The 12,763-nt window shown below is 34.3% G+C and overlaps 1 protein-coding gene across 25 annotated transcripts in view; it reads right to left on the bottom strand.

The window, feature by feature from the left end:
* Window positions 1-12,763, bottom strand: part of MEF2C (myocyte enhancer factor 2C) — a 182,014-nt gene that overhangs the window by 102,241 nt on the left and 67,010 nt on the right. For 13 of the 25 annotated variants that reach the window (XM_012477543.3, XM_012477527.2, XM_064376119.1 and 10 more), the window contains one exon: window positions 1,941-2,136. In XM_012477543.3, coding sequence (XP_012332966.1) covers window positions 1,941-1,994 — 54 coding nt within the window. In that variant the 5' untranslated portion in view covers window positions 1,995-2,136. Of the gene's footprint in view, window positions 1-1,940; window positions 2,137-2,521; window positions 2,558-3,936; window positions 4,280-12,763 lie in introns of those variants that run through there. The other 12 variants (XM_012477528.2, XM_064376117.1, XM_012477533.3 and 9 more) reach the window with 5 other exon arrangements.

The following is a 12,763-nucleotide window of genomic DNA, read 5'->3' on the forward strand; positions in this document are numbered from 1 at the left end:
TTAATGAGTACAAAAATAGATAAAAATGAATAAGATCTAGTATTTGGTAGCACATAGGGTGACTACAGTTAACAAGAATTTATCATATATTTAAAAATAATTAAAAGAGTAGAATTGGAATGTTCCCAATACAAAGAAATGATAAATGCTTGAGGTAGGTATACCTCAATTACCCTGATTTTGATCATTTCACATTGTTTACCTGTATCAAAACATCGCGTGTCCCGTATTATATACAATTAGTATGTACCCATAATAATTAAAAATAGAAATTTAAAAAATCTTGTATCCTTGTGTTTTGTTTTTCTTTATAAAGCATAATAAAAGCTTATGAATTCAACCTGCAAAAATTTTCTTCTAACTTTGCAAGCAAAAGAAGATACAATGAATCTCATAAACCTAAAAATTATCTGGTATTGGTAATAAAGTGTAAATGCTAATTCATATGTTTTTGACTCTACTCAAAATAGGTTCTGGTCCAATTAACAAGGTCCAACCAGTGTTACATGATGTTCAGTATTTCCGTCTTAATTTCAGTTTCAGGCTATAGGCCAATTAAAAATTAGTGGTTTTCTATTGATACAACTATCGCTTTTGGGCTTGGTCCACAGCAAGAAACAAGGTGCATGAAAACACTAAAGGAATCCACCATAAATCTTAGCATTATTCACCCTTTAGTTCAACATGCAGCCAAAAATAGTTCGTCGTGTGTACCTTAAAATAGATAATAATTTAGAGAAGTATAAACTTGAAAACCTGAAAGTTTCTCTACTTTTTAATGGCATACTGACTTTGATGGTATAAATAATAATTTCTATTCATTATAATTTACACATGAAACAACATTATGTTTAAAAAAATGAATCAATCAGTTTTAGTCCCATTTATATGTCCAAGAAGACCAAAAGGGACAACAGAGGACATAAGTGTGTATATTTGTGGGGAAATTATCGTCTGGTGGCCGTCCCCAAGGGTGTTATGTAGCCTTCTTCAGTGTAACTGGGCAATAAGCAAAACACTCTTCTCTTCCACAGTCCAAAAACAACTTCTCTGCAGCTTCCATGATCCATATGAGATGGGTGGGACCCAGCAGTACTGTAATTTCTCCCAGGACCATTATTTGATATTTAACGTTAGACAAACTACCCAGCTGTCCTTACATAGCCTAACTAAACCCACTCTCTCCAAGTGTGAAGAAAAATAGAGTCAAATTGCAGGCATTCATGATACACAAGTCTTTAATGCTGAATTGAGCATCTGAATGTGTAAAGTCTTCACAACAGATTAATTGTATCACACAGACATTATCATTGGCATTCCAGAAAAAAATTATATCACCATCTGCCTCTATGTTTATCAAATTGAGATTTAAAATGATATAAATTAACTGATAGTTCTTGCCTATATGTTTTAAGTTATTAATACCCTGTGTGGGTGTTTTCTTTGTTGTTGTCAGCACAATGTTAAAATGTTTTGGATGTATTTCAAAATCTCACTTACTATGAATAAAAGGAGAGCCATTTTTATAGAGGATATTTACCCTATATATTATAAATCTTTAAATGAATGACCACAAAAGGTCTAGTTCCCATGAATATAAGAATATATTTGTTTGATGATGCGTGCAATGTAGCAATGTTATGCTGATTAATTGATTAATTATCAAGCTTTTCATGTCACACAAGTACAGTTCCCATTTAAAATTCATATTGAAGTGAAAAGTGAATAATTGCAAATGTGTAAACTGTATTTCTGACAGATAAAATGATTTTTTTCTCCTTTATACATAAGAGACTCTCAGTACTTTAACTGGCCACATTTAATTAAGCCAAACTTCTCTTTATAGATGCTTACAGATTCAAAATATTTTCAGTATCCTTAACATACGTAGAGATAATATAATTAATAAATAATGATACCAAAAAGTTTACTCCACTCACCTGTCTGTTACGTTCATCCATAATCCTCGTAATCTGAATCTTTTTTCTCCCCATAGTCCCCGTTTTTCTTCTCTCTCTCGTTCCTGAAATTATGTATTTTTTCCTTCCTTTTCTTTCTCTTTCCTGTTTCCTCCAAACAAATCTCCTTCTTCAGCACTTGCACAGCTCAGTTCCCAAATTCCTGCATTCGTTCCTGCTGAACAAAAAAGAAAAATTAAATACCACTCTAACAGCAAGTCAGTTTCATAAGAAATAACATATTCTAATTTTATCAAGGAAGTAAACTATATGCAGCTAAAGCAATAAAATGAATAAAAATAACTATTTGTTAAAAGTACATGGTATATCAAAGACAGGAGCATATCAAGTAGGAATGGTTTATTTTTTAACAATTAAAATAATCTCATAAGTAATTTAACAAGTCATTTAAGTGATGCAAACTATGCTTTTTTAAAGACTAACACTTGAAATGTATTTTTTTGTAGAACGTTTCCTAATCTTTTTAATGAAATTAGGTGTCAGTTTCACCCTTCTGTTATGAAAAATTACCTAAATCAGAGAGTTAATGAACCTTTATGTACCTGTGTATGCTAAGTAGGGCAGCTAATTCATTTCTGAAGGGAAAACAATCTCCTGTTTTGACAGCAGAGGTGATAACGTCCCTCGTTATGCAAATAGGATGGACGATTATGAAAGTGCTATTTGATATATGTAAATGTCAACTAATTTAAATCTAAATCCTTTAATCTTACTTTTAAAAAATTACTGCTTTGAGAACACTGTAAAAATAATATGGAATATTTAATCTTACATTACAAGCACCTATCAGCAGTGAGGTCTTTTCTTTTTGAAAGCCCCTAAACTATATCTTAGATAACAAGAATCAAAAAAGATAAGCACTGATAGAAAAGAAAAGATGCAAAATTAAGATGATTCTTCCATTTATAACCATATTTTTATAACAAGACATCAGTCCTCTAAATTTAAATATCTAGAAACAGACTTATCAGATGTCTTCCTGGAGTAAGATACAAAACTGAAGAAGCTTCATATTACATACTGGAGATCTCTGGGTCATGAATTAAAATTAGAGAAATGATCATCAATAATATGAGATAAGCCCAAGAAACCCAGAATATTAAAAGCATATACTTCATTTTGTTTTAAATTACCTCTGAAAATGTTTGAACATAATGCAAATGAATTGCTCTGAAACGTGAAAGTTAACAAGAAAGCATTCCACAATGGTTTCTTCACTTGCAAGCAACAGCTCCAATTATTCTATTTCGTTTTAGGTCAATGAATGCAATGACTTTACACACTGCTCAGAATTTCCCTGTTTATTTTAGCTGGTGTCTGACAACGGACCTGATAAATTCCCGCATGTATTATGTAATGCTAAGCCAATGTCCTGGCTATTTAATAGATTATTTGGCTCCAATTCAAAGTTCTTAGAACAGGAAGGCTGTTACATATTTGGTCTGACCATCAGCTGTCTTTTGGTTTCTTTAATTTAATTTCTAAATTCTTTATCACCTCGGGTAATTTTGTTATAAGTTTTTGGTGATTACTTAATTGCAGAAGCTATTATGACATAATCAGTTCTGGTGGATTAAGTGCTGCTTAAATACTAAGACCATCCATTCTCTTTTGCCCCACGCCTCTCTACTAAACTGCAGTTCAGTTCTGCCTCTCAGAATATGTACATTGAATAACATTATGACCACACAGTGCTCACCAAAAACTATTGCTCCAGCTGTAATTTTAAATGTTGGAGGTGGTTTGAAATTTTAAAGAGTTATAGAAACAACACACATTTGACAAATATACATAAAAAATAGTTAAGGCATATTGAAATCACAATTAAAATATGAAAAACCCACAAAACATAATTGCATCATATATTTGATATTGCTAGACACTGTCCACCTATTTTTAGAAAAAGTCTTAAATGTCACTCAATGGGGCAACTTTCCTGTGTTTCCTATGGTCTTACCTTAGAAGCAAGCAGCATGTTAAAATGATATTTCCCATGCATGTGTAAGACCCCAGAGATACAAACAAGCTTTCTCTATCACAGAAAGCCAACCCATGAATGCACAGCAAATGCATATAGGACAATTTCCTTTCCTTTCATCTAGCTGAAGCCCGTGGCACTATCGGCTTACTGGACTATGCCTGCCTAAGCGCTTATTCACTTCAAGGTGGAAGGTCAGGGTGAACAGATTAGAGTGTGGTGATAAGGCAGGAGAGACAAGAACATCTACAGATACTGATTTCAAAATACAAATAACCAAACAAGCAGCGAAGCATCCTTGGAGAAAAGTCTCAGAAAGACAGAGTTCCTGACTAACCAAACTTAGAAGAGTTCCTCCATAATACCACCCCATATTTCACAACTTTGAATGAGACAATTTTTAAAAAGAGCAGAGCAAGGACTTTAAACAAATTTTTTAAAACATGATGGGAAAAAAATTTGCAAAAGAGAATGTGTATCTCTATCTATATAAGTCGTTGATAAAAATGCCATTGAATTTATTTTCTTTTTTGAAATACGCAAAACAATGCAGAGAGAAGCAAGTTTAAATTTCAGTAGAACTGAACTTTTGTTTTCTGTATAAATAAATACTTCTTGAGGTATTGCCTTCTGAATATTTCTAAAATGCAAAAGTTGGTATGAAGTACACATGCAGAGTAATATGTGGTAATGATGACACTAAGTAACTGGTCATGAAGTAAAGTCTCTCATGAAACGTGGTTTAGAATATTTTATTATGGGTCACCACATTTCAAGGCTGTCAATAAAAATTTAAAGAATTAGGAAGGTCAACAATTAGCTCACGCATTGTTTTCTTAGCGTAACATTTTCTCTAACCTAACTTTTATGCAAAAACTATAAGGTCGGTTTCAAGTATTAATTTGTAGAAGGCCTAGACAGGCGAAGAAAGAGATTATTTAACTTTAGTAATCTGTAAAACTGTTTTGTGTATATATGAAAAGGAACGCAACAGCTAACCTACATGTAGTAAAATTTCAAGTTATGCTGAGAACTTTCATTATGCACAATCAACCATAAGCTTAAAATAATTCCAACAGCCTTGCCGCTACTTTTTCCCACATGAAAGAAGCATTCTTGGAAAATGACAGAGCTACATATAAATAATCAGTAATTTTTTTAAAAAAAAGAAGAATAAATGTTCTACTATAGTTATACTCTGTAGGGTTACAGTATTCTGCATTTCTTCTCTAAAAAAAAATGCCAACCCAGATAAAAGAAAACTAAAATGAAGCTGCTTACTAAAAAGGGGAACTTCATTATGGCAGGCTTCTGTTCATTTTGAGTTTGGCATAAGCAGGCAGATGAAGGCAAAGTGGTTTGAGACCCAAGTCGAGAAGAATTTCTTTTGGACAGATGCTAAAGATCATTCTCCCACTGGGCTATCTCATTTACAAACAAGTTCCCTTGAGTGACACACACCTCCCCCTGCCTTCCCTTCCTCCCTCCCTCACTCTTTCTTGCCCTCTTCCTCCCTCCCTCCCTCCTACAAATCTCTCCCAGTAGCACAGAAGAATTTTGACAGAATGGCAGGAAACACGCACACAGACTGGTCAGGGAAGGATATGATGTCAGCAACCACGAACAATAAAAGGTGTAAAGGTGCTTCCTTCCCTAAACTGTTCCAGAAGTGTAAAATGGGAACCAAAACTCTCCACTTCCTTCTCTGAGCAGAACCGTCCGAGTGTGCTGTGCTGCACAACCCACACACAGAGGCCTTGGAGAGGTTCAGATAAGGGACAATAAGGGACAATTCAGAGCTGGGGCGTGATTTTAAATTTCCATCTTTAAAACACCTGAGAAAAATCCATGTCAGCTCTAGGTTAGTGTTTTATTATGATTGCTTTAAGAAATGAAAATAAGAAAACAAACATAAATTTACTTCACTGAAGTAGCAGACAGATAAATCTCAATTATTGTTTACCAGGCCTTGCAAAAATAATCGTACACAGTTAATGCAGCCATATAATTGGAATTTACCCTTTGAAGCAAATGAAAAATTCTATGCAAGCGAAGACTCAAAATAGATAAATTAAAACTTTTGGTAAAAAAGAAAAAAAGAATAAAAAAGACCCATATAAACCAGCAGGAAAAAAAAAAATCAATGCATGTCGGTAATATGTTAATCATTTGTTTGCTCTCACATTAAAGAAAAAAAAATATACTGAGGGGGAAAAGATTCTTATGGTTATTGAGGCTCTTGGGTTCTCTAAAAAAAATTCAAACTAGGAACCAAAGTAAATAACACAAACTTTGCATCTATAGTGAAACTATTTAATCTCCTCACTATTAAGTTCTTTCTAACATGGAAATGGCATTCTACATAAGGTTTCTGTAGGAAGAAAACCACATATCAAGTGGATCTGAGTCATCATCAGATTTCAATCATCTTCCCACAACACTTTGATTTAGAAGTTAAACATAACCTTCAGTTATGTGTTTTGATCTTAGAGTGAGACTGCCATGCCACATTAAAAGATGTGGGAAGAAATTAATTCTCTTCTGCTAAACTTATCTTTGCAAAGCGTGTATTTTGCTACAATAAGTACAATGCAGTCACTTAAATAAAAACAGGCTATGAACAATGATAAAACATTGAAATATGTGATGTCAGTTTTCAAAGAAAAAATTCTGGTTTTCTTTTATTTGTATTAAAAATATCTTTTTCATTGATTTAACATTTTCACTAACACTAGCATCCTCAAATAACGTTCTGTAAAAACTCGAAGCTGAAAACTGAGCACACTCTATCACACCACACTAAATAATACTGTTAAATAAATACAAGATGATTACGTCATAAGGGGCAAAAATGATCATAAAATGATCATAAGCCCAGTTGCTGCAAGGCTGGTATTACTAAATCAAGTAATTAAATGATTCATTATCTTTTTAAGTGGAAAACTTTGCTCAATATGTTGCATCTATATACATTTAGCTTTCTACTTTATGATTTGTTTGAAAAACGGATGAAGCATGCAATTATATTTTGGTTAAAATGAACAGGCAGAACTTTTACTTTTCTTCCATTAAGAGCTATTCTAAACTTCAAAAGGCATAACCAAATTATTATTCCTATTGATGTTTGACTGTGTGTTGTCTTCTGAGTTGAGGAATATTTCCTTTGTCTTAAAGTTGCTCCATTTCTCTCTAAGCTTTCCATGTGTTTTATAAATGTACCATTACCCTAGCTATGAGTGCAATGTGAGTTCATTTCCAAATCACACAGCCAAGACTCATTCTTCTAAGGGTAATAAAAGAACAGCCATTATTTTCCACTAGGTAAATACCATCATGCCATATGCTAGTTTATTTTTCCAATTTTTTCCAATTTGTCCCAATTATTTCCAATTTATTCCAATTCATCCAATATGATGAATTTCAAATCATCTTCAAGTCTCAGTAACATAGTACCACATATACAGATAATAAATAATGTTGACCATCTTTTCCAGTTCCTCACACCTGCCATGCTCCTTCCTGCCACGGGGCCTTTGTGTACTATGCAATTCTTTCTGCCTAGAATGTTCCTCCTTTCCTTTTGTGCCTCCTTAACTTCTCCTCCATTCTGTCTCAGCTTCAGTTTCACCTCCTCAGGAAGTACTCCATGCCCTCCTGATCACATCGAATTTCCCTCTCATAAGGTCTAAGCACTAAGTCCTTCTCCTTTGTAGCACTTGACACAGTTGAAACTGTATGTTTGCTCGTCTTCCTCAACATCTGTTTTATCTGCTTGTTTCACTTTTTATCCCCTGTATATACCCTAGTGTCAAACACATAGAAAGAGCTAATAACTATTAGTTGATTGACTGAATTAAGATTTGTACCTCTCAATTGATATATTTTCTTCAGCTTCTATTTTTCATGACCACTACCAAAAATATTTTACCATTTTTGCTTATATAGAAGCAGATTGATAACCTCACTTAATATATCATCACATCTATATAGCATCTCCTATGTGGAATTAGGATAATTTATACTGAAAACTGGAAGTTGAATGGATTTTGGGGTCAGAAAGATCAGGGTTGGAATTCTAGCTTGGTCCTTGGATGCTGTGTGACTCCAGACTGATTACTTAACCCCTCAGAACTGTTGTTTCCTTGCCCCACCCATAACTGAGAAAAAAAAATTTCATTTGTAGGATGGTTATGATCATGAGATGTGGTACTATATATGAATGCTGGGTACATAGTAACACTGGGAACATGGCCTACTGCTTGTACGCTTGCTTCCATTTTAAGGCATAAAGTGAAAGTTCTATCATTTAGTAAGGCTATCAAGTGAATAGTGTAATCCCTACACTTACCATGAAGATCTCACTTTCCAAAGCTAATAATTAGCAACTTCTAACAGATAATGCCTCATTTATCCTGTAACAATAATCACCAAATGAAGAATAAATTTACAGTGTTAAAAAAATTAAGAAGTTTCTCTTACGTATCAGCTGCGGAAGAGCTTCAGGCGGCAAAAGTGGAAATAACTAGGGAAATACATCAATTTTCCCAATGACCACCGCTGCTGAAAACTCTACATTAATGCTTCTAGTCCTACTTTAATATCTTTCCCCAAGGACAAAAAGAGATGAAATGTATGTCAGAAATATAATAAGGCTAAAAAGGAACTCGGTTTCAAAACCCCTGCAATTAATTTAATAAGTGGGCCTAACCTGCCATTATCCCTGACATAAATCAATTTATTTACACAGTTCCAGAATTTAGGAGACACATGCCTTTATACAATTGTATTGCATTATAAACAATTTAATAAATATGAGGGAAGCACAGTTTCCCTGTCATAGTTCTCCATGGTATATTTTGTCTTGGACACTTTTCACACTGCAGCTAAAACTGCATTCTCTATTCCCATGCCAAAATAAACTCCAAATGGTCTAAATATGTGAAGAACCTTGTGCTATCCAACCCTACCACAGCTTTTAGTCTTTCCACATCATATTAGGTAATTAATTCAGGATTCTATCACGTCTCTGTTTTTCTAATTTTTCACAACAGTGCAGCCACCATGTTTTATTTCAAAGGCCTCTTAGAGACGTGGCAGGGCTCGCCACAAAGGTAAAGCCTGTACTGTCTTACCACAAAGCAAGAGCTACTATTTAGCATCACAGATTGTGTTCTGTTCCCCAGTTATAACCTCTCAGTAAGCACATGCAGCTGGATTTTTGTTGTTGTTACTGAACAAAGCAAGTTAAGCACTATACAACATCAACATCAGTGAAACAAAAAAGTCTGCAAAGCAAGCTAGGCTAGAAGTGGAAGATGTTGCTATTATACATTTTCATCTCATTATGAGAAAAACATCTGAATTCCCGGGCATCCCATGATCCTATTCATTATATTCTTCACCTTTAATATATTATGTTTCATAATTAAAATGGAAATGCTCTAAAAATATTTTTCTCATATGCCTATATGTGTTGAACACATTTTTCAGTCTTACTGATACATTTGTGTGTGTATGTGCATGTGTGCACAGCACATGGAGAAACACACTTTAGTCTTTCAAAATGTGTAAATAAAATGGCAAGTGTACATTTTAAGACACCTGAGTTGTCTTGAGTATTATCACCAGTAAATAATCACAATATTATTAAGATCGTGGTGTGAATGCCTAAAAGGACGCTTTCAGTAAAAGCTTTATTTTACTCTGCATTCAGATATTATGTTAAATGATTGAAAATTATGTCCTTGAAGATAATTTTCTTTTTTCATTATTTATTTTCCAATTTATTTAACATTTAAAGATGACCTTGAAATGGGAAGAAATACCATTGTCCCCCTGCCAATGTTTCTGTTGTACGTTAAAGAGAAAATGCTAGCTATATCGTCTGTTATTTAAATGGAATGTCATTTATTTTTATCTCTAAACTTTACACATTTAGGAAGTTTACATAGAAACCTTAAATGCTAAAATATGTGATGTTCAAAATGCCATAATAGTATCTCTCAAAGTACATATGATATTGCTATTATATGTGGCTCAACATGGAACTCAGTGATTCATCAATTTTTCTATTTCATCTCTTTTACAGCATCCTAATCAACCTAATTAAGGCTTTGTTCATCTGAAACCTCTGATGACAATTTGTTTAACTCTATCCCACTGTGGTCTTCTTATAAGGAGAATTAAATCTGATCTTCTGACAGCAATCATTAAATGATCCCAACTGGCCCCAATTAAGCCACATGGCTCATGGGCTTCCATACAGTCAAGTGCCAAGTTCTCTGTTTCATTTACACATTGTTCTTTACCTTGGTTTATTTTCTTAAACCCAGTTAAGCATGTGTCTTATCAAGTGGAACTAAATTTCCTTATGTACATTAGCTCAAGACACAGTGCATCAATTGACTTTGCAGTCACACGGAAGTATCACACAGGACTTCTGAAGCCATTCTCTATAGCTGCAGAGGGACTAGTGAAAAAGAATCTTCACATTTATTTACTCATCCTGAAGTTGACCCACATGTACATTCTCAAAATAATACATGTGTTTAAACAGTTCTGGCTAACCTAAATCAATAATAACTTTTCATTTGGCCTGTTTATAATGATCTTTTAATATTTAGAAGTTGGGCTTACTATTCCCTTTTTTTAAAACATTTGAAATTATCTCTTTACCTCCCTCTAAAAGAGCAGTACCAAAGTAAGACTTCTGAAGTTAACCTTTCTTACCCTTAATTTCTGCTCTAATTTTTTCACATGTGCTCAATTGTAAGTTCTGTAATGATGTTCCCAGGCCTTCCTACAAGCGCAGGTAGCCTCAGGATTTAGAGCTCATTGATTGTGTGCTACTCCAGGGAAATGACTGATTAAAAACAGCCTCATGAGGAGGAGTAGCTCCTATTCACATCTGGCTCTTCTTATTCTAAAGTCTAATACCTATATGAAAATTTGACCCATAGATTCAGATTTTGAAGAACTGCGGCAGTTTACCTAGAATCCTTTACTTTAGATGTCAAAGCAGAAACAGTTAAATTAATCCCACTTTGACTGGTGTCTGACACAGGTTCTGAAGGCTTTACTCAATTACCCTGACTACTTTCTTGTGAATGTAAACAAATACACTGCATTTTTATATCTATTTTAATTATGGCTATCACTGATCATCTGTTGGTATTTGATGCAAGCTATCTGTCACAGTTCTCATAGCAGATGGATTAGAACATATCTGTTCATCCTAATCATACATTAAAAACTGATGTTAGAATCGAGAATTGGAATGCATGCTGTGCATCTTATAGGACATTAGCCTTGATAGGACATGTAATTGTTTTTATTACTCGACCAACACATGTAACCGCAAAGAAAAAAGAAAATACAATGGAATTTTTAACATAGTGATATATTTGGAAACACCTAGAAAAAACATTCTGTGCATTTTCTTTATAACTAAATATATACCTGATCATCCATTCACTTAATAACTGTATTCCCCTCAAAAGAGGAAAAATCAAAATATTTGTTACAAAATGTTGATGATCTAGAAAATACTTACCAGCCTTACAACTGACTGACTTTTAAAAATGTGTAATAAATGTACTAAAATTTTAGTAAAGCAAAACAGACGCTGGATGTTCAATTGTGAAATATTTCTCATGTATTATAATAATCTCCAATAAGATTTGATGTTAATTTTAGAGCATGCTTCTGCTAAAAAGGGCAAACCCTGCAACAGATTTAGTACAAAGAGCTGAAAATATCCTGTGGAAAAAAAAAAAATCTGTAGAGAAATCAGCCAGCCCAAATCCTGCCATTACTCAGCACTGTAGTGACGTGCGGATGTTTGTAGTGGTTTGAGGAGCCAGCAGGGGTGGAAACTCTACGTACTCGACTCCAACATGATTGCAATTGAACCTCATCAAAGTAAGAGCTCATAATTTGTCACAGAAAACAGCCAATTAACATATGTTAGAAAAAGGCTTCATAAAGATAATATATGATTAAAGACCCAGTGCAGCTGCTGAAAATCAAAACTATGCATTTAAAAAAGAAATCTCAGCCTGAGCTTCCGTATGGTTAAACTGATAATGGCTACTATGATTTTTTTTTTAAGTAGAAAAATATAATTATAGTGCTTCTTATAAGTTTGGGGTTATGGCAAGAGGGAACCGGGTACTGTGGCACTATTTACTATGCCTTACTTAGTTCTATAAATAGTTGAAGCCCTTGCCAAAACTCTGTAGTTACTTTGTTACAGTGCTATTTTAAAACACAGACCTTCATTGTGAGCTAAATGGCCTTCAGGATGCACTTTGTAGTTATAGCATTCCTCTCAAAACTATATCCTCCCTTTATCTGTGCAAAACTCCAGAACAAGAGGCCTCTCCATGACTGTCCTGCTCACTGTAAAACATGCTGGGGTTGTGTAACACACTATTCAAATACTTCAGAACTTCTCTCGGGGTGGTGGGCAGGAAGGGTAACAGCTAATTGTCAGAAATGAGATGAAGGCACACACATGGAGTTCTGATCCTCTAACAGGATGTAGTCCATGCTACCTGCCACGGCTTTGGAGCAGACCAATTACATGTGACATATTTGGTGTATTCTGATTGTAGAATTTAGGTTGGACTACATGGGAATGAAACCCTGGCTAAATCACTGTAACGGGCTATACCATGAGCCAAAATCATGATGCTTAATATCACAGGTATCAATGACAAAAATCAGTCATTAGTCACAGAGATGTGAAGTTGTCAAGCATGATGCCACGTGCCAGGGACATCACTGAAAACAAAACAGAAAGTCC

This window comes from Aotus nancymaae, unplaced genomic scaffold, assembly GCF_030222135.1.
Source record: "Aotus nancymaae isolate 86718 unplaced genomic scaffold, 86718_ANA_hifiasm-v0.15.2.pri h1tg000014l, whole genome shotgun sequence".
Classification (NCBI taxonomy): Eukaryota; Metazoa; Chordata; class Mammalia; order Primates; family Aotidae; genus Aotus; species Aotus nancymaae.